This window comes from Takifugu flavidus, chromosome 7, assembly GCF_003711565.1.
Source record: "Takifugu flavidus isolate HTHZ2018 chromosome 7, ASM371156v2, whole genome shotgun sequence".
NCBI classification, from domain to species: Eukaryota; Metazoa; Chordata; class Actinopteri; order Tetraodontiformes; family Tetraodontidae; genus Takifugu; species Takifugu flavidus.
The window spans coordinates 14,825,736-14,847,491 of NC_079526.1; the positions used below are offsets into that span (position 1 = coordinate 14,825,736).

Genomic DNA, 21,756 nt, shown 5'->3' on the forward strand with positions numbered 1-21,756 from the left:
TGTATGTGTGTGAAAATAAAATACCGGTATATTAAAGTACATAACTACAAAGATTTAAAATATATATATTTTATTCACTAATCAATAAACTAAATGTATTTATATTTATATCTCATCCTTACACAAGAAAATGATGGATTCAAATGAACATAGATTCAATAATGACAAACTTTTCACATTTTAAAAACAGCCAGTAACCAAGTGGCAAATGTTAATGCAACCAAAGTATTTTACCAAGCAATAAAGAAGAGAGTGCTAAAGCTCTGCTGTGTCAGCTCTGCATCAGGAAAAATATGCACGTGTGTGATTAAAAAATAGTCCTTGAGTCAAAGCTTTGCACTTGGTGTTCGCTCTGGTGGCTGGACCAGGAAATTAATAAGCACAAGATTCCATTTCAGTCACAAACATGAATAATTTAAAGGTAGTTTTACGTTGTTTGTTACACCTTCATAGAAGGCGAGAGGTCTACTCCAAACTGCCCTAGCAAAGGTGAAAGCAAAGGTGAAATCTAGGACCGGCGATCACTGACGTAGGCTGAACAAACAAGGTAATATTCCATCTCTTCATGCATTGTCAACTTATTTACAAAATAAATTAATATGACTTCACTCAGGTTCTATAATAATTAGCTTCTTTTCTTACAGACTCTTCAGGAAAAATATATTTTTATAAGACTTAAAATCAAAAGAAAGAAAATATAATCTGTATTCACAAAATATGTCATTTAAATAGCATTCATTCATTCATTATATATATATATATTATATATATATATATATATATATATATTTATATTTATATTTGTGGTTGTCACTAACTCTTGAAGAAAATAGGCCAGAAGGTGCAAAGCATGCAACAAACCAGGACATGTCAAAGTCATCATTGGCACAAAAATATTGTTCTTTCTCGCGTGATGAGGGTGGAAGTTTTGCTTTTTGGGTTAAAGTCTTTAAATTCTCCATTGTGATAATCCCTTTCCTCGGTCTGAAGATTGTGATTGAAAAGAAGCATGCTAAAGTGGGTCTTTTTGTCCCTAAAATTCAGCAACTAAAAGTCTTTTTGATAAAAAAAAGAAAGAAATTAAATTAGTTTTTAATTAAAATGCATATTTTTTAAACAGGGCCAGCTGAGGAGACCTGGAAAATGCAAAGCAAAGAGTAGTAATCCAGTAGCCAGACATCTACAGCAGCATTGGTCCAGTGTTGGGCTCCAGGACACACCTAGGGTCTCACAGTGCTTCTAGGAGCGATGCAGAAGGAGAAGAAAAAATAGATTTTCCCCTTTTTGCTTCAAATCATCAGATTTGGGATGTGCAGATAAGAGTTTGCTTATCTTACCAGCCTAGCTTTCAGGGGGAGGAGAGTGTGAGGAGCGGCACTTGGTTTTCTGCAACGAGAGACGATCCAGGATTAGCACATTAACACGAATCATCTAACTTGAACGTCCATAACCCCAACTCTATGCAGCATGTGTAGATATGCTGCATACATTATTAATATATTCAATAATATTCAAAAAAGAATGATTCACAAGCTGTTGTTATTTATGTCTACGCTTCTCTTTTACTTCTAGCTGGTTTAGGGGGTTAGTTTAGAGGTCATTTCTTTCATGTCATGTCACACGGCCCACACATGACATCATGCATTCCTAATAACACTGGCTCGGTATAATTGTGAAGCTAATGAGCTAATGGCTGAAGAATGCTACAACAGCTGCTGACACGAATTTCTCAAACCAGGTCTGACGTGTTAATGCCAATCATTCACAAACAGGATGAAATCTGGTGGGTAGGGGTGAACAGTCACATTTCCAATCATGGACGTACAGCAACATTTGCCTGCTCTAAGGTTTAACAGGACAGGCTGAAGATGAACGCGGCGTCAGAAACAACCTTCTGATTTAGCTGATAGTGCAGACTCTGATCAGACAGCCAGGGATGTCGGAGGGACTCTGTTGCACTCATCCTCCAGCTCTTGCTCTTCACCAGCAGACGGGTGATGAAGTCTTTGGCTTCGTCAGAGATGTCTTTAAACTCCTCTTCCTCAAAGTTCCACTGACAGGCCAGGATGTTGTTCAGGGTCTCGTTATCATCGTCGCCAAGAAACGGAGACAAGCCGCTGAGCCTGGACCCAGACAAAACACAAGTTAGGAGTGCTGCTTGCATGTGTGTGTGTGTGTGTGTATGTGTGTGTGTCCGTTTGTCTGCAACTCACAGCATGTACGTGATTACACCGAGGCTCCACATGTCCGTGGGGAATGAAACAAACTCATAATTGATGACTTCCGGAGCTAAAAATTCTGGCGTTCCAAAGTTGACCTTCAGCTTCTCTCTGGGTTTGTACCTGTAAAGAAGAAAAAAAGGAGAGGGACGCAAAGACATGAAGGGAAGGCATAGACAAATATTTGAGTACAATAGCTGGTGAGTCTTACCGCCTGGCCAGACCAAAATCAATGATTTTGATTTTGTTTGTAGCTCTGTTGATGCACAGAATGTTCTCTGGCTGAAATACAACGGAATAGAAGCATTATAGCTAAAGTAGGCCAAAAGGTGAGAGCAGATGTATCCCAAATCCAGATACAGGTGTAACAACCTTGAGGTCGAGATGAAGGATGTACATCTTGTGCATGTACCGCAGCCCTTCACAGATCTGGCGTATGAACAGCACCGTGTCCAGCTCCGTCAGGTTGTAGTTCTCATCAATGATGCGGTCAAACAGCTCCCCCCCCTCCACACTGCAGGAAAGAGGGGCTTGTAATTCTGCTGTGCTGACAGATGAGAGAGGCCAGTGTAGAAACACAGACTTACTACTCCATGACCAGGATGAAGTCATGACGGGACTCAAAGGCAGCGTACAGCTGGATGAGGTTGGCGTGGTTCAGCTGGTTCATCACCTGGATCTCATTCCTGACCACCTCCTGAGAGATGCAAATACAATTGGAGTTACAGCAGTTTCTACTTTGACACAAAGGTGATCATGGAGGCTCATTGAGGACTGACTACGCTGGCATAGAAGTTGCTCTCTAATGCTACCCAAATGACTGAGGGAGCTCGGGCCGGTTCAGGTAGCAACACAAAGCATGCAAAGGGCTTGGCTCAGTGTCTATGGGGTTTTGTTTGCCTCTGGGGTTTTAAATATCTCAGATGGCGACTGAACAGCAGGCCCCTGTCAAATATCTGTGCGCTCACACATCACATTTGGATGACCCAGATGCCAGAAAAACTACGCACGTCAAACTGCCAAACCTGGAGGTATAATTATTTTTAAACATAATCCAGCGTGTATAATACAATGAAAGTCATGCGTCATAAAAACATCTCTACCATTGGGGAATATCTACTCCCTGCCTACCTTCTCTTTCTGGCTCCTGGCCTTGATTATCTTGGCAGCCAACATCAACCCTGAGGAGTTCTCCATACACTTGTGCACTTGTCCAAAACGCCCCCTGGTGGCAGAAAGTCGAATAACACGCACATGAGGCCAACGTTCCAGATTTTTATACAAATATTTAAAATTTCATGAGGCAAAAGCTTGTTAAGACTGCATGAAGTTGTGTGGGAAAATCTGCAACCAGTTCCAGACTGTATGCAAATGAGTGAGATTAACATTCTCGTTTGTAAAAACATCATCAGAGCAATTACGGCTACATTTCTTTCCCATTATAGCAGAAATATGAGAAGTTTGCTTGTGTGTTTGGAGTTAATCTACATTGAGTGTCAGGGTTTAGCACTAGTCTATTACATCATAGTGTCCCTCTGAGATTCACTGTCATAGGTCCCTTAGAGGGGGCTTGGGGAAAAATATATAAACTGCTGAGCCTGCACCTTTGGCTAAGTCACTACAGAGGATGTGTTGCAGTGTCTGTAGGAAAAGCAGGAAGAAATGCTTGATGAGGATCTGGCAGTTTTTCTTCCACTCACCCGCCCAGGACTTCATCTCTGTTGATGGTGTAGTAAGAAGAGATCTGATGGGGTTTAGGGGTCACAATGCGGTGGTCAAAGGGTGCTAACGGGGGTGGGCTTAAGTCTGAATGAAGCATAGGAACAATACATTCATCAGTAAAAACAATAAATAAAAACACAAAAAAACTAAAAGGTGAACGGAGAACAAAAAACACACAGAGGAAGAGAACGTGGTCCCCAGAAACAAAATGGATCAAGTATCAGCATGCTAGTGTCTCATTATCTGTCCTGCCAGCTGTGGACACTGACACGCTAATGGCACGGTAGCAGGGCTGGAGTCATGAAACCAGATCTGCCCGCATGTCTGAGCAACACAGGGTCAAATGTCAAAGAGCAAACCACACCTGAACACATGCAACCTTTTTATGTCACATGTTTATTTCTTCATGAACGTGATGAAATCTGGAAACTCTGCCAGCTGCTGTCCACATGGTCTCAACAGTTACAGCCTCCATGTCATTTTTACAATAATACAATCATATGAATAAATGTGGAATGATGATTGGTGAGTGAGATTAGCCTGGAACAGGAAATGAAGTGATGGGACATTGATATTGCCCCATTTTCAACCTAAATCTATCGTCTCTCTTAAACACGTGCAACATCAGGTTAATGCGTCGTTCTGAATATTGATACAATGTCTCACCAAGGATTAATTCCTTTACTTCTGGCTTGTCCTCCGTCTCTTTTTCCACCTCTGTCTTCACCTCCTCAGATTTAGAGGCCGGTGGCTCCCCCTCCTTTTCTGCCACCTGCCCATCAGCAGTGTCCACCTTGCTCCCATCAACTCTGCTTTTTTTGAGCTCGTCCTTCCCCAGGTCTTCTTCTGTGACCCGGCGTTTGCTGCAAGCAGCCACGTCAGCCTCCTCAGAGCTATTGAACAAAATAAGAAGAGCAAATCAGACCTTGTTCCCTCGTATCCATGGATGAGTTTGCTCATCGGCGACGCGTGGAATTATATTTCTCAGATGTCAGTTATGCTGTAAATACCTCTGCTGGGGGAGATGAGAGGCCGGGCAGATATCTGCTGTGACGCTTAAGGATGTTTCTAAGTTTGAGGACTCCGTCTTTTCTTTGTGTTTCCTCTTCCCATCATCCTCCACTTTTGCATCTTGTTTCTCTTCCTCGGACTCTGAATCCCCAAAGATATTCCCATCCTCCTCCTCCTCCTCCCTCTCTTCCTCTCCCTGGTTTGTTACCTTCTTCCTATCGTCTGGTTGAGCAGCAGTGGTCCTGGATCCATCCAGGATCAGTTCTGCAGGCTCCTGTCTTCCTCTGTCATCCTGCCTCAGACTGCCAGCATTGGAATTTTCTTGGGAATTCTCGGTGTTCTGCCGGTTGAGCTTTTTCACCTGTTCGGGCAGCGCGGCCTCGTTCAGTGAGGATGTCTCTGAGGAAAATAAATAACAACATAAACAAGAGATCATCGAACATTTTTGAATGCTGAAAATGCATTTTTACACACTCATTGATGTTAATGTTTGCGAACATATTTATGCATTTTAATTTACATTTATCCCTTAAAACTGCCGACCACTTCCAGACAAAAAGTCCAAAAGAGTTTTCACTGTGCGTGATGGCAAACTGACAATATGAACATGAGTGAAACGGTGATCCTCATCATTGTCAACCTACCTGACGACTCCTGAGGCTTTCTCTTCTTCTGAGCCTTCAGGCCCTTCAGGCTCAGTTTGGCTTTGTCATCTTTTGTCTTGTAGAAAGAAAAATAACAAAAGTCAGATAAACCATGTTTGAAAGCGCTTCTAAAGCATGTGCATGTGTCTCCCTCAACAGCCACTGTTTGTTTGTGTTTCTATGGCTGTCCCCATAAGTCATGCTGAATGCTTTGTTGGAAAGATGCCTCCTCTAGGAAAAGGGGAGAAGGTCACATATCGTCTTTCCCACATATGATATACTTTAAGAACATAAGCACAATATCAAGGGAAGATACTTTTGATATATGAGTCTGCTGCTTTTAGAAAAGGAAGAAGGAAGTTCAGGGGATCCCTGTTTGAGTCTCTCTTGCAGTTTGGAACGATCATCACAGCCACAAATCTGTTCCTAAAAACAGCTCCTGAGTCAGCAGAAAGCAAGTACAGAATGTACAATATTCCAGCGGACATACAGTGATGTTCTCCAAAGACAGGGAGGCAAAGGCTGCTCCTAATATTCTATATTGTTCTGTGTGTCTGGAGTCCTACACACACTGGGTGGGTTTTATGAGGACACCAGGTCATCTCTATCAATCGCTGCAGGAATGCCACCAGAGACCGAGTGCTGCGCCGAGGCGGTGCAGCTGCAGTGGAACAGAAGCAGGCCTGCTCATGATAAGATAACCAGACTCAGTCTAACCAGACCTCCATGCAATCGCAGCTTGAAGGAAAATTACTTAAGATTACAGACAACAATACACGAGAACTAATAATAGCCAAGTAGCTCGTATTATCTGAGATGGAGCTGCTTGAAATGACAAGGATGTTTCACAAGTCTTTTAAGAGCTGTTAGAAGTTGTATTTTACAAACGTGATGCCATCTGCAACCTTTTGTGCAGCGTTACTACGGAAATGAGAGCAGTAAACACATTGTTTTCTATTCAAAGAGGCTAATTATTTTGAGGGGATTTTATTCTTGGAGAAAATCCCTAACATTCTTGAACGTCTCACCTTTTTGCGGGACTTGTTACCGGACTGTTTAAAAAGCAGATCCACCAGTCTGGAGCTCTTTACCACCTCCCCAATAAAGCTGATCACCTGCTGGGTGCCCTCCATCAGCTTCTCCACCCCATCAAGCCTGCGACTGTGACTGTCAACATGCTCTCCGGCCTTCTGCACAGCCCCGCGGATCTCTCTGCAAAGCTCCGCCACCGAGCCCCGTCTTCCCTCGTGGTCCCCTTCGCGCATACGAGCCAGGTCTTGACCCATACTCCGCACGTCCTGGGATAAGCTGTCCAGCTGGGTTAGAACAGTCTGTTGCATGTTGAGCAGATGTTCCATCTGAGAGCTGAGGGAGTCAATTCTGTTCTCCATGCAGCGTAAGTACGCATCATTAGAGGAGGAAGGCGATGCTGAAGATGAAGATGGAGCAGACTGGGATTTGTCTGAACCATTGAAAGAGAGTTTTCTTCCGCCGGGCTTCTGGCTGTGGAGAGGGTTTGGGTCATAGACTCTAGCTAAAGAGTTGACAAGGCTGGCGCTCATGGCGGACTCACGGCAGGTGTTCCTCAGATGCAGCACAAACTCTCAGGACAATGAAAGCGAGAACATAATAACAAGACAAAGCAGCAGAGAGAGTGAAAGGTGAAAGGGAAGGAGGGAGAACGCTGGTCTCTCCCTCCAGAGAAATGGGTTTTAAGAATAGAACTGACTGTGCTCCAAATCAAAATGCAGCCCCCTGCAGACGTCAGGGGCCGAGTGGCCAGTGATAGCGGCCCGAGGCTTGAGTGTCTAGTTGAGGAGTGATATGAACTGGGGGCGATGCTGGAGGGGGTTGCTATGTGACATTTGAGACACCTCCAAAGCCCTTCAGCCAGGTGACAGAATCCCAAGAATGCGCGGCTGATATGTGATGCCGCAAAAAGTTTAAGAACACAAACATACAGGCAATAAATACATTGAGAAGAAGAATGTCAAATATGAGCATCCGCAATTCCTAAAAAGCTTTAGCGGATATGACAGCATAGAGTACACAAAGACTGTAAAAACGATCCTCGGTGGAGAGAAGCAGGAAGCCGGTGTTTAGCAGATTCTATAAGAGGAAGCAGAGCTGACAGGTGCTAAATCTGCTGGAGGCACAAGCGCGTCTGAACCCTGATAAAAGCCTTCCAGATGCTACAACGCATTTTTTAATCAATCTCATTTCTATTTCTGATTTGTTTTGTTTTGTTTCAGGATCAGTCAGCATCAACTGCAAAATCAGTTTCCTTTAATGTCAGGAGGGATCTTCTTTAAAAAAAATAAATCATATTTGAGGTAGAAAAAAAATCTGCATCAAGATAAAATGTAGTTGAGAGAGGTGAAGGAGAAGAGAAGTCGACTGTTCCCGCCCCTCTGGAGGATTGAGAACCTACAACCTTAGATAAACACTTTGGTCAGCTGATCTGGATCTTGGTTCTTGTGCTTCGCGAATAAACCGATTGAACAATGGTTCATTAAATCTGTATAAGTTCTCCAGGCTTCGCCATCAGGTTTAGCCAGTCATATGGAACATGCACTGGCTTTGTTGTTGTCTTCATGTTGATATGTGGTTAAGAAACCGTGAAATCCAAATTCTGTTTGAGGTTTTTCCCAGAATACCGCGATGGCGCGAGCACGGATAAAAGCAGGAAGCAGGTGCCTGACATCTTAGAAAGGGTTGGAAGGAAGAACTGTGGGAGAGCAAACTGACTGCACATGTGTTGTTGCTCAGATTTAAACAGGATGAACTTACACACAAACACTCACACGTATTAAGATGTGTCTGACTGCACATGTTGCCCTCAAACTTTTCCACATGTCAGGGCAGCCATATCTGAAGTAGGCCGGATGACAGAGTGCCGGCGCCTGTACGCTGGCAGCCACCTGTCAGCACCGGAAAAACCTGACCTACACTGGTTCCGTGCACAGACGGCTCATCAGCTGTCAGGTTTAACACTCGCCGTTCCCGTTTCCACGCTAGAGGCTAAGGTGAGAACGAAAGGAGACACTGTGATCTGTGTAATTGCAGAAGGAACACAGGCTCCTCAACAAACAGTGGAAACTTGTTTGATCGCTGAAGGAGATCAGATAAGGACCCGCACCCATCCCATGTGTAATGACGCTGCTCAGCTCATCAGAGCTTGACAAACATCTCTGTCACCAGCATTTCTATTGAAAAAAAGTGGCTTAAAAACTATCGTTAGTCACAGAATTGTACAGAACCCCACTGGGCTGCTGTTTTGTAAAGTTCAAATTATATAAGCTGCTGAGGGTGCCTAGAGACAGACAAGACATTTTGGTCCACCTCACAGCGAATCAGTAACAGCCCTCTGATCTATTACTGGGCCCGGGTCCAGGACACGGGGGCCCCTGAATTGCCTGGGGTTTCCTTCCACATGGAATTTATCAAACCATTAGGACGACTCACTTAAAGAGAGTGAAAAGAATTCTGTTTGACCAACTGCACTCAAAGGAGGCAGCCTGAAGGTCCATCGCACGTCAAGTCACATTTTCAAGATGGAGGTCCTGGTTTTGTTCTTTTATATGTATTCAGTTCAATATATTACAATGTATTGAACCTCCATTTATTCTCATCATATGGGGCTTTTTAGCTTTCAAAATGTGAAGATATTCATCTGTAACAATGAACAGTGAGCAGAAAACCTTTTAAATGTTGTTTGGTCAGTGTGGGACTCGTATAATTACACAGTTCTTGATCTTTTACCTGAATTAAGCTTAAATTTATGTCTCAGTGACCCCTGTGACCTTGAGCTAAAAATAAAGGTCTTTACAGGCTCAAGAAAGGAAAAAGGACAGTTTCATAACCAGGTCATAGCCGATATTTTCAACATCCCAGTATTATTTAGTGAACAAAATCATTTAATTTTCAAAAGGACCATACTCATAACTATGTCTTATTTCAATATAAATAATCTATTTTCATTACATAATCTCAGATAATCTTTCATTCATTCAACCAACCAACTTTTTATTCTGAAACAATAATATTGAAAATGAAACTCAGCTGAGATGTTGATGAAAAAGTGACATTTCATAAACATTATTATTCCATAATCTGCCCTGAATGGCCTCTACATTTACCTCTGAATGAGAATGACTGGCTGTAATTCCATCGGCAGGAAGTGGAATGTGTACATGTGCGTCACTGAAATAAGAATCTACCTTTTACCAGCCCCACCTGTTATTTTCCTGTTTGACCACCCTACTTGTGTCACAAACCCTTAATTACAGTGTTAGCTGCTGGGAACACTGCTACACTCTAAATGCACATAATTACAGTCTCCCCCGACCCTCCCCACATTGTTTTAAAGACAATGTGTGCTGGTGAGACTGGTTGGTTCTCATAGGTGTGCCATCATATAAGAACAAATAAGAACAGACACGTCTGCATTTCTCTTTACTGTCGGTCTTGTGTAACAGGATGACAACTAGCTGTGACGTCTGTCTATCTATCTATCTATCTATCTATCTATCTATCTATCTATCTATCTATCTATCTATCTATCTAGACTGCATGTTCTAATAAAACTAGACTACATTCCCCTTTATTGACATTATCGTGGTTTATGTAAATATATTTTGAAGTAAGAGATAAATGCATTCACTAGTTCCTGTTAAAGGTGGCTGTCGCACGTCACGTGGTCTTTAAGGCTTACAGTTCTTCCCTGCCGCTTCACACTCGGTCGCGAACCATCCCAGCATTTGTTGGAGGTCCCTGTTCGATGGCGCCAGAAGAACTACGTCATCCGCAAAAGGCAGCGACGAGATCTTCCGCCCACCGAACTCGACACCCTCCACTCCCCGGCTGCACCTAGAAATTCTGTCCATAAAAGTTATGAACCGAACCGGTGACAAAGGGCAGCCCTGGCGGAGTCCAACCCTCACTGGGAACGAGTCCGACTTACAACCGGCTATCCGGACCAAACTCCTGCTCCTTTGGTACAGGGACTGGACGGCCCTTATCAAGGGACCTTCCACGCCATACTCCCGGAGCACCCCCCACAGGGTGCTCCTGGGGACCCGGTCATAAGCCAAGTCCACAAAACACATGTGGACTGGTTGGGCAAACTCCCAACTCCCCTCAAGCACCCCAGCAAGGGTAAAGAGGTGATCCGTGGTTCCACGGCCGGGGCGAAACCCGCATTGTTCCTCCTCGATCAGAGGTTCAACTATCAGTCTAATTCTCTTTTCCAGCACCCTGGCATAGACTTTCCCAGGGAAGCTGAGGAGTGTGATCCCCCTATAGTTGGAACACACCCTCTGGTCCCCACTCTTAAAAATAGGGACCACCACCCCGGTCTGCCAGTCCAAGGGCACTGCCCCCGACTGTTGCCATCTGGTTTTTAAACAGTAGATGGCAGCAGAGGAGCACCGGGACTCCTGCGACCATGGAAAGGACAACCCGGCCCAAGGAAAGCAATAAAGCATTTGGAAGGAGGGTCACATCTCGATGGTTACCCTCGACCCACTAAGCCTCCTGTGCACGCAGCTTCAATGAGGCTTGAACATCACTGCTTGTCATGCTATATCTACTGGACATGGCTGCGGATCATAAACACATCCTGCTGTCAAATAGCAATTTTACCAGCTGTGAATACATATTGACTTGGAGTTCAAATTCTTCCTGCTCTCACTTTAGATTCACTGTACGGTGGCAGAGTTTATGTTCAGGCTTGATGTCTTGCTCCATACTTCAGCACGTATTTATGACAAGGTCATAGAAACACAAGAGGTTTAAATTTTAACAAGCTCTGTCTATTGCATTTAAAACTGTTTAGAAATTGAACAAGTCTGCACAAGTCATAAATAATTTGTGGATTTCTTTTCCCCTTTGCAATATAATACTCATATCAATTTCAAATATTCTGAAATTGGCTGAAATAGTTATTTGACTGATCAGAGGGGGATTGCAGTTTTACATTCCTGCAGTCTATATCTTTACCACTAGGTGGCGCAAACTTTTGTTTCCCATTTGTCCAGTTTAGTCACTACAATCTATTAAGGAAAATGGCTGTAAAAAATCTGTAAATTTAACACTTATGAAAACCACAGCATTTGACTATTTCTCTGGTTTTGTTTTACATATACGGAGCTTTTACATTTGCTTTTACAGGGTTTTACAGGGACTGTTCCTTAGAGACTCAGATAAGAGACCATTTTAAATGAAGCAGGAAGTATAACTCATGTTGATGAGGACGCGCAGAGGCAGCGGCCATGATGACACATTAGACGATAAATCATTTTACTCGACGAGCGCCTGCAATGCACCACATAAATGATACAGGGCCAACGAGCCAATGTGTGCTGACTGTGTGTGCTTCGGTTTGTGTAGGGGTGTAGAAGGCGCCATTGCTATTCATCAGTGCTGTGCTGGCATGGAGTTACACAAACGGCTGAAAGTGGACACCAGCCGAGAGGCCCGGTGAGACCAGGCGAAAACAGCACATTCCTCCAGAGTCCTCATACCAGAGCGAAGCAGGCGGCCTGCAGAGCCGTACACAAACCGTGCATCTGGAAAACAAATCACAACCTGCAGGTTCAGCTAACATACAACAGGACTGTTCCTGTGGATCAGAAAGCTTCTATTTATTTAAAGTCTTTATTCTATTTATAACTAACAGCAGTTTACAGTCGTTCTGCTATGAATGATATGGTATTAACTACTCCTCTTCCTGGTCATTCGGTAGAGAATGCTGTAAATTTACTTCCAGCTGTCAGTTGTAGGATATCAGGGCTTAGAAAAAAGTGTCATAAAGTTTGTTTGGAGCTGTTGACGTCTCCACTGAGTCTCTTCCATCACCCCGGTTGTATTCGTTTGCACATTATTTGTTCTAAGCCGTGTGAAGATGAGGATCATGTCCAGCAGAAGCTCTTTGCACATTAAGTCATCTTCACATTAGCACAGGTTAAAGTCCTGCATGGTTCATGCAGCACAGACTTTAACTTTGATTATGCAATTAGTTTTATTTTCAGTCGTTTAGTTTGAAACATATTTAGTCACATTAAGGCTTGTTATGTTTGGATTTTAGAGCAGCACTTTTAAAAGTCCTGCTTCCTCTCAGCTGGACCGGTCTGATGGGGATTTGGCTCAGATAAATCCAGGACTTTATCCTCGTTACTTTAATCTCTTCCTGTAGCTTTCACTGAGTCTACATGGCTTTATCAGATTGTCTTCCAGGATTCCCAAAAGATTTTGCTCCTGATGGGCAACTACTGTTTCTTCTAAATGTTCTTTAGAACATTTCTTTTCAAATTAGAATTAAAAAACCCTCCCACACACAGATGACCTCACACACAGTGAGCCTGCATCATTTAGTGTTGGATGCTTGATAATGATTCATTAATGTGGGTAGATGTTATATATTAAGGACAAGGTTCAAACAAAAGTGTTGCACAATCAGAAATGCCATGTAAATCATACAAGTTGCATTCACATCATTCTTCCTTCATTCTTTACTGTTTAGGTCAACAGCATTAAACAGGAAAACCATAACTGCCCTGTTCATACAGAAAAACAACAACAGAAGTGATGGTTATTAATCCTGCATTAATAAGACTATTAAACATGAAAACTAACTAGAAGCAGCAGTAACACAACTTCCACCCTTTATGAGGAATCAGTTATACTTGCTTCCATTTGAATTATTTGTATATGATTATTAGAGTTGATTCTGGAAAAGAGATGGTTATAACGAGGTGTAATGTGTTTAATGAGCTCTAATAATGGCTGCAGATTCACTAATATTGCTTAACACACACGATGGACAAGATCTGAGCCATCATTAGACTGGATCCAGGTCTGATACGTCTCAATGAGTCAATATTTCTAGAAAGCACTAACCAGAGAAGGAGAACTGGATACTGGACTAATGAACTCAAATATAATATAAAATAATAATAAAGCACCCTTTCTGCTCTTCACCAAATAGAGAGGCTTTTAATTAACAGGATAAACCCATTCTGTGTTCACTCTTATTTTTCTAACTGAAATATTTGATGTTTCCATCAACCACCTGCAGGCAGTTTAAAGGGACTCGTGTGTAATATTTGCATGCCAGATCTTTGCCAGAGATCATGTAAAGTATGAGACGCTTTTCAGTATTCTGACAGTTAATGTGAAAAGTTAAAGTGTGCAGTTAAAATGTGCTGAAAGGTGAAAAATGTGGAACTTTAAATGTGGAATTTTAGATAAATGCCAGTAGATGCAGTATCTCCGCTTTCTCTCTGATATCTTTAATTTCCTGCTATCTGAGGGACAAACCAAAAAATCTCTTTTCACAATGATAAAATAATTGTTGAGTCCATCTAAAAATGATGCCATGCTGACCATCATACAACGTTTCGGCATCAGGTCCGCGTTACTTTGAGTGGTAACATGATAAGACGCGGTACGTAATTTTCAGCAGGTCGGCTGTAAATGAAGATATTTGTATTCAGACTACAACTTATTTGATGCTAAGCTAACTTCACTAACGTCCGCCGGGCTGTGCAACAGTACCTGAGTGTCTGCAGAAAAGGTGCTCTTCCGCCTCTTCTTGTTAAAGAGTAATTTCCACCACCGTTGCCACAGAAAAGTGGCCACAAGACACACACTCCCCAAGATCCAAACATCTTTATCCCTGAGAAAGTTCTCCATGTTGAACAGGGTGAAAAGCTGTCCTCCTGCCCCTGCTGTGCACCTGCACAGGCTCTACTTTCTAATCTGGCCTGAGGAGTCTCAGATGGCGGGCAGCAAGGCGCTGGCATGGAGAGGCATCGGCGGTCAGTTTTCTGTGGCTGTGTAACGAACCATCGTTCTCTACAGACGCAGACAGGAACGGTGAGCCTGTCAGGTTACCTGCCTGCCCAGCCAACCGTTCACCCCCCAACCGGCTCCGTCCCTGCCTCCTTCCCATGACCTAAAAGGAGAGGACGCGCTGTCTGCGAGACGAGAAGGTGACAGGTGGTGTTGGGTTCGGGGTGTCGTCGCTGTGTGCAGAATCAGATGTCTGCTGCTTCTGCTGGTATGTTAGCGAGACTCCTGTCGTGTCCTTTAACTCTGGACGCAGCACTTCACCGATGTATTTCTGTCTGGCGCTGCCTCCCAGCCCCACGCAAACCAACACAATCACCACTGCACAGTGAGCAGGTCATCAACAGTCACGTGCACCCGTGAACAAACCCCTTGCTGCTAATTTAGTCCTGGGTTGGTTCTTCAGGAACAGCAGGCCCGGTGCTGACGGGGTTGAGTCAGGAAAGAAGGATCATGTTCATGGCCAAATTTCAGGTTTCTGCACGGGAACAGCCCATCGGTCCAGACACAACTTTATGTAATCAATCTGTTCAAATCATAACTTCAGGGTTGTCCCACACACGACAAGCTGTCAGCGCTGAAATATCTGAATTAATAGCATGAAAACAAAACTGTCAAACTATCAAATCAATGTCGTCGATAAAGGAACTTCAACGTCAGTTCTCATTTTCCACAGGGAAAATATCCCTGAGCGGGAATCTCGGGAATCTGATCTATTCCTCATGATGTAATGATGATAATTATAATAAATACGATAACGATAGCTTACAGCTGTGAGGGAGGTGGACAGAAGACTCAGGAAGGAGCTGTGGAGAGGTACTGGGGCAAAGGTGCAGCCGAACCTGCAGAGAGGCAGCTCCCAAACGTTGCTCTACGTGAATTATGACGCAACCCGGGGTCTTGAATTACACACGGGGCCTCCTGGGTAAGTGGGACACTTCCTTAAGTGCTGCCTGCTGGCCTCTAATGACTGATTTACAGTTGGACCACACTAAAATATAAATACCTCAAATTTATCAGAGAGGTTTACATGTCATTCAAGTGTTACACATATTATTATTGACATTACAATTTAATATAGTTGTGCGGATCACCACGGTTACCTTTCAAATGTTCCAGGAGAGCATTTGACATTTTGGTCTTTCAGGATGTAACAGTAAAACCTCTGTGTTTATTTTAAATAATGTTGAAAGATGTTTATCAATGATGAAAGAAAACTGGCCCAGGAACACCATTTCATGGCAACCAGGCCTGTGTGTTTGTTTGGGGATCGTATGTGCGATATGTTTGTGTGTGTGTGTGTGTGTGTGTTGGGGTTCAAACTCTGGAGAAGATCTGTAGCTCCCTCTAGTGAGCACCATTCTACTCTAGCATCATTCTGCCTGACTGAGGGTTTCGTGCTGGAAAACACGTGCCAAGGAGCAGGATAGTGTTTCCGTTGCCCGGGGTTACCCGAGCCTGGGCTCTGACATTTGGAATTGATTCCATTAGGGGTTGAACGTAGTTAACAGACGGTAGATTTGTGGATTCATTGAGCTAAACTCACTTGGAACTAACGTCTATGTGAGCATGTTACCTGCTGTTGTCCTCGCTCCATCTCCACATGCTTCAGCTCCCAGAAGCTCCTCATGGTTTCCACCTTCTCCAGGTGCCGGTAGAAGGCCAGCCGGCCCAGCCGGAGGCTGTTGCTGCGGTTGTGGATGGCCTTCAGGCCCTCCATCTTTTCAACGATGGGGGACATGGGTATGGGTGGTGGGATGGCCGATAATGACAGTCTTCCATTTTTCTTTGCAGAGACTGACTCATTGCATATGGACTTCTTGCCTGACCTGAAAGTAACAAAATAAAGTTTAGAAACCTCAATATATCATTGAATTTTGTCTTGAAATGCACAATAAATGCATTCTCAGTAATATAATCTTTGAAAGATCAAATTTCAAAGTAAGAAGGTTTATTAAATTAACGTTTGAGTATTTACTGAAAGAATTTCACCTCATTTTGATTGTAATATCTAATGTTTTTGTATTTTGGAAAGTTAGATCCAAATTATAATCCCTCACAAAAGACCAATAAACTGATGCATTATTGACAAACATGAATAATAAACTGTTAAATTTGCATTTATCAAACTGAACCACGGAACACCTCTCGATGTGAAACCAGCAGCAATACCGCAGCCTTCTTCATCCCCCTGGTGGAGTCCAACAGGGCAACAAAACATTGGTCCTGACTGTTGAGGAGCAGCAACATGAAGAATCCCACCCCAACGCTCCCTGGGGGCGGCTGCCTCTCTACCTGGGGAGCCCCAGAGGGAGCAAAGGCTGGGGGGGATTTATGCCCACAGAGTGCAACTGTTGTGCCTTTGCTTGACAATTCCTGAGGTCAGAGAGTGTCTGCACCTCACTGTGGCTCATGAGCCTCTAAGGCTGCAGACCTTCCGCAGCAGCCAGGGCTGTTCTTTAGCATCGGGGGTCTTCTAAGGGTAGAATTTCAGCTCCGTCGCTAAATGTGAAAGAGCAGCAGGGGATGCACCTGTCGCTGTTTCTGGCTCTATTTATCTTTATGGTTATGATGGTTTATGTACTAAAAGACATGGACGTGCCTCTATATTAAGATCGCTCAATTATATTATTTTTGAGTCGACATATCTGTCTTGTAAATATCTGAAAATATAGCGCATCATACCATAATCATTTTTCCTTATTCAGAGAACTTACTCAACATTTAAAACATGGTTCATCAGACCATCATCTGATATAGCTTAAGGAGCATTTCCAACAGTTTGGATTATTGAACAAACAACGGCATTTCAACCTCTAGGTTACGTTTTAAAGAGAAATGTTTTTCAGTCTGTATTAGGCCCATATCTCGGGGTTGGACCCGAGTCGCTCTGAAAACGGACGACACTTGAGGCTGTTTACTGTCTGGAGGTCAGTCATCTCAGTGGCCAGAGCTCTAAATGGGCAGCCGACCCTTGGCCGCTCACTTTAAAGGGCTTTATTTCAGTACTCAGAGAGGGTCAAGGAGCACGATGTCGCCAGAAATGGAAGCTCCTCTGCTGAAAACCCATTAGCTGGTGGAATCTGTGCTGCCAGACAGACAGGAATTACAGTTGAACAGAGAGCTTTCTACTGTGGTCACTTCGACTCATTGCAGTTGCTGCTCTTGCGTAAGGGTATTGTGTCTGGTATGCTGCGGTCTTTGACTTGTGTATGAATGCAAAGGGCCAATAGTTTGTGTGTTTACTTTGCTTGGCTGTCCTCAGTAATCCCACTCTATAAAACAGACGAGGGATCCCATCTTGTCTGTTACAATCCCACGTAACCGATGGGAGGGGCTCCCACATTTCTTTGATGCTCTTTGAGGGGCTGTGGATTGTGAAGCTCATGACTGCCGAGTTGAGTGATTCAAAGAAGAAAAGTTTACACCCGATCCGTCATTGCCTAGTGTAGTAATAATAATACTATAATACTATAATAATACTAAGTAATTAAACAGAAGGTATACAATGGAGCTGAATCATTGAAAATGAGAACTCCTTCCCGCCACTCCTTTTGGGGTATCGTTAGAGCAACAGTTGGCCGGCACAACAGGGGGCGCCATTACGGGTGCAAAAGGTGAAAGGTCAGTAATGTTAGAAGGGCCAAGGCTGGTCAGAGCTATAAAGACCAGCAATGAAATAATACATTCGGGACACTACAGGTCAGCAGTGCGTAACAAGGTGAAAATCTAAGTGGAAGGGCACCAATTAGCATGTACATGTTTGTGCACTAAAACTGAGGTGGAAACAGTGAATTACTGCATCTGTGGAATTTGTTGTTGCCCCTTTATCAACTTATCTCTCAGTTCTGTTTTTTCCAGAAATGAATGAATGCTGGAAAAACAGAATTGACATGTGGTTGGAAAAAGCACGAGTCTTAGACCAGATCCCTGAGGAACACCGTAAAAGAAGATCGCCTCAGCATTTGAATTACGAATCTGAATTTAATTCTATTTATTTCATAAGGAAGGCCTCGGCACAATAATGATCCTCAGTGAGGAATATTCTATTTATCTGTCTGATGAACCTCGTAAATTACAAATGGAGTTGGAGTTGAATTCTGGCAGACGTGTCGGCACGCTGCTCCCCATCTGGATGTTTTTGCTGTCACGGAATTAAAGTTATGTGTTTATGGCCGTGGCCAAGTATTGACCAAAGCCTGAACATAGCCGCGGGTTTATTGTACCACGCTAATTGAACACACTGGGAACAACAGAGAGTGTTAAAAGCAGAGACACCACCAACGCTGACAACAACAGGTGATCACAGCCTCAGCGTCACTCTTTCCTGGGTTTGGTGAGGACAGAAAGAGTTCTAATAACCTCTTTTTTGCTGATACAGTGGTTTAACAAGGGATTGTGGAGTCACTTTATGTAGTTTTTAATTTTTTTTATTATTTTAAGGATTTTTGATGAGGTCCAAATGTAAATTTGAACGCATACAATTACAATATTGTATTTAAAAACAAAAAACCCAAAAACATTTCATTTGAATGAGTGAATGATTCTGTTTTTAAATAAGCAGCAAATATTCGCGTCTGACGTGTGTTTTCGTGTAGCTTCAACATTGCAAAACGAATCAATCCAAATGATCTCAAACATGAAAACTTTGGGAATAAATACCTCCGGAGCTCTTAAGTCTCAACAGCTCTAACTTTATCGGACAGCTGTGGCCCTCAGCTAAGATATCCTAAAGTGGCAGCAGGAGACAGAGAGGCGGCTGCATGTGTGTCAGTTGCATACGTGCTGTGTGTTCGGCTCATAGTGGCTGCATTTTAAAAAAGCGTGGGAGCGATTCAAACACTGATTCCGTTTATTTGTTCCTGTGGATGCATCACAGATGCACCAAGAGGGGCCATTTGAGGGTCTTTGTCACCATCAAGAAAGTCTAATTCCGACTGTCCAAAGCGGGACTGGCAGCCTGCAGTGGACGGTCTTCAGCCCATCTTTCTCTCACACAAGCCTCTGCTGTCATGTTTGTAGTCGCATGGAAACATCATCAAAGCCTATAAACCATAGGAATGTGGGGGAGGAGGTTCGTGGGGGGGAGAGAATAGCACCGAACATCATCATCCCACCAAATCTGTCTTTGGTCTTAGCTGAGACGCACAGCAAAAACAAACACCGGTAAATAGAGTGAAAGCATGTGCGAATCAGGGGTCAACGTGCATCTGAGGTAGCCTCAAGTTTATTTCTTTAAATGACTTCATTGAAGGGGCAAATCGACCATTTCCAGGGAACCTATCCATCAAAAGTCTTGTTTAGGGAGCAGAGACGCTCAGCATCAACCATTTCTCAAACCTTAACATGTTGACTGCACAACATGTACAGAATGACGGGATCAAGAGGATTATATTGCTCCATCTATTCCCAACTGAGTCCCTGCCAACTCTCTCTGCAGATTTAAAGCCAAGCCATAATGAAAGTATCACCACCGGCACTCTCTCAGATAGCCGCCTAAGAATGTTATTTTAGGACAAGACTCTTCAATCGCTCTGTGCTGCACATCAGTGTACGAGTTTAACCGTGCACAGATCTGTGCATCATGTTTTGCCTGCAGATGCTGATATTTGTGCCCCAGGAGACACACCGGGTGTCCCTCCAGTCTGGCCCACGGAGGAAAAGTCCGCATCCTTTGCAGGAACATGTAACTCTAGAACCTCCCCTCGATGTGCTTTTCCATTTCGCTGGGAACAAAGCAAAGTTCTTATTTTAGACCGCAGCGCATAAAGTTGCACAGAAACTATACAACCGACACATTAGCAGCAGATTTTTTTCACGACTGCAATGTTAAGAGCAAAACGTTTGTTTGGGGACTATTCCTTATCGAAACTAAACCCACAATACGACTTTATTTTAGAAAGACTCCCAACACGATAGGAAAGATAGTCGGTTCTCTTTTCAGCCTTTTTCTCAAAGACTCAATAAGGTTTAAAAATCAAAATAGATATCGAGCAAATAATGTTGTTGAGTATTAGTTTAATTTTCATGCCTGGCATTAAGAGCGCTTAATAAATCAGTCTGTGTTGGTAACTTGACAAGTGGCACCTTGCTCTGAGCGTAACTGATACCACAACAAAACTCAGTGCTAGAATTCAAAACACGAGCATTACGCAGGTCAGAGTTTGCTTTGCCTTTCCGAAAAATACCACCAATATTCAGGGTGGGGAGGTCAAGAACACCTCTCTAAGACTGCAGTTAAAGATATTAAGGAATAGGATTCTAGCATACCACCGTAGCAGACTGGGTCCTTCTGTGGTCAAAAGAATCATAGAAGACTCACCCCTGATAGTTGGGCACATTTGTTATCATCAGAACCTTTTTCTCTTTCCCCCCCATGTCTCTCATGGACGAGGCGGATGGTGTCCTCTCTCTGCTGGGTTAATAAGGGTCCTGGTGGGTGTTGTCCTGCCCTGCACAGACCAAACAGCAGGAACGATTTGATCCGAGACGAACGGCAAAGAGGCCGGATGGAAAAGTTCACTCAGCGAGAGGCTCTGACCGATTGAGAGTGGGAGCCACTGATGCCTAGAGATAAGCCCCGGGGTGGGCGGGTGAAGGAAAGAGGGGGGTGTGTGAGAAGAGATGGAGGGGGTGGTCTAGTCTGGTCTGGGACCCTGGGACCACAAGCAGGGACGCAGGAGAGGAAGTGTTCCAGGGAATGTAACTTGTTAAAATGGAATGAGCGGCATGCCAGAGTGCCATGTGTCTCTTCAAGGGGAGAGATGATTGACTGAGAGAGGTTGGAGGAAGGGATGGGGGGGGGGGGTGAAATGGCCCCAGGGAGAGCTACAGTTGGGATCTAAAATATATACCCACTTTGTTTTTGTTTATGCTGGCAATAAGTCCCAGTTCCTGTCCACTTAAACGCTGCAGCAGCAGAAGATTAACCAGAGCAATAATATCATAACACATATGGAGAGCACATTTACTAAATATACACTGTATCGGGTAAAATAGTAGGCTGAGTCATGGGAGTCGTGAAATTTAAGATGGAGAAAGTCAAATGAACAGCGTATCAAAGTTGTAAAACCCACAGACCTCAGTTGACGTAACAGCTCTTTGACAACTATTAAGAGGAGATTGTAAAATCGGATGAGCCCCGACTTGTCTTCCCGGTTGAGAGTGTTGCTGGGACGCTGGATCAGAATGGGAAACCCGTTTGGAAGAAACAGACGTGAGCGACAGAACAAGCAAAATAACGTACTCCTGTGTGTCATCTCTAAAGGGGCCCCTGGAAGGTCCCAGACCACACCAATTTAGGGAGGGAG

The 21,756-nt window shown here is 43.7% G+C and overlaps 1 protein-coding gene across 9 annotated transcripts in view; it reads right to left on the reverse strand.

The window, feature by feature from the left end:
- Positions 1-392: 392 nt before the first annotated feature.
- The window catches only part of mylk4b (myosin light chain kinase family, member 4b), a 28,020-nt gene continuing 6,656 nt past the window's right edge, over positions 393-21,756 (reverse strand). For 2 of the 9 annotated variants that reach the window (XM_057037713.1, XM_057037715.1), the window contains exons 4-17: positions 20,769-20,898; positions 16,023-16,275; positions 5,597-5,672; positions 4,952-5,351; positions 4,608-4,834; positions 3,920-4,025; positions 3,351-3,444; positions 2,807-2,916; positions 2,592-2,733; positions 2,431-2,501; positions 2,214-2,342; positions 1,892-2,123; positions 1,338-1,386; positions 393-1,239 (exon numbers count right to left, since the gene is read on the reverse strand). In XM_057037713.1, coding sequence (XP_056893693.1) covers positions 1,342-1,386; positions 1,892-2,123; positions 2,214-2,342; positions 2,431-2,501; positions 2,592-2,733; positions 2,807-2,916; positions 3,351-3,444; positions 3,920-4,025; positions 4,608-4,834; positions 4,952-5,351; positions 5,597-5,672; positions 16,023-16,275; positions 20,769-20,833 — 1,950 coding nt within the window. In that variant the 5' untranslated portion in view covers positions 20,834-20,898 and the 3' untranslated portion in view covers positions 393-1,239; positions 1,338-1,341. Of the gene's footprint in view, positions 1,252-1,337; positions 1,387-1,891; positions 2,124-2,213; positions 2,343-2,430; positions 2,502-2,591; positions 2,734-2,806; positions 2,917-3,350; positions 3,445-3,919; positions 4,026-4,607; positions 4,835-4,951; positions 5,352-5,596; positions 5,673-6,624; positions 9,878-14,152; positions 14,719-16,022; positions 16,276-20,768; positions 20,996-21,756 lie in introns of those variants that run through there. The other 7 variants (XM_057037716.1, XM_057037717.1, XM_057037712.1 and 4 more) reach the window with 6 other exon arrangements.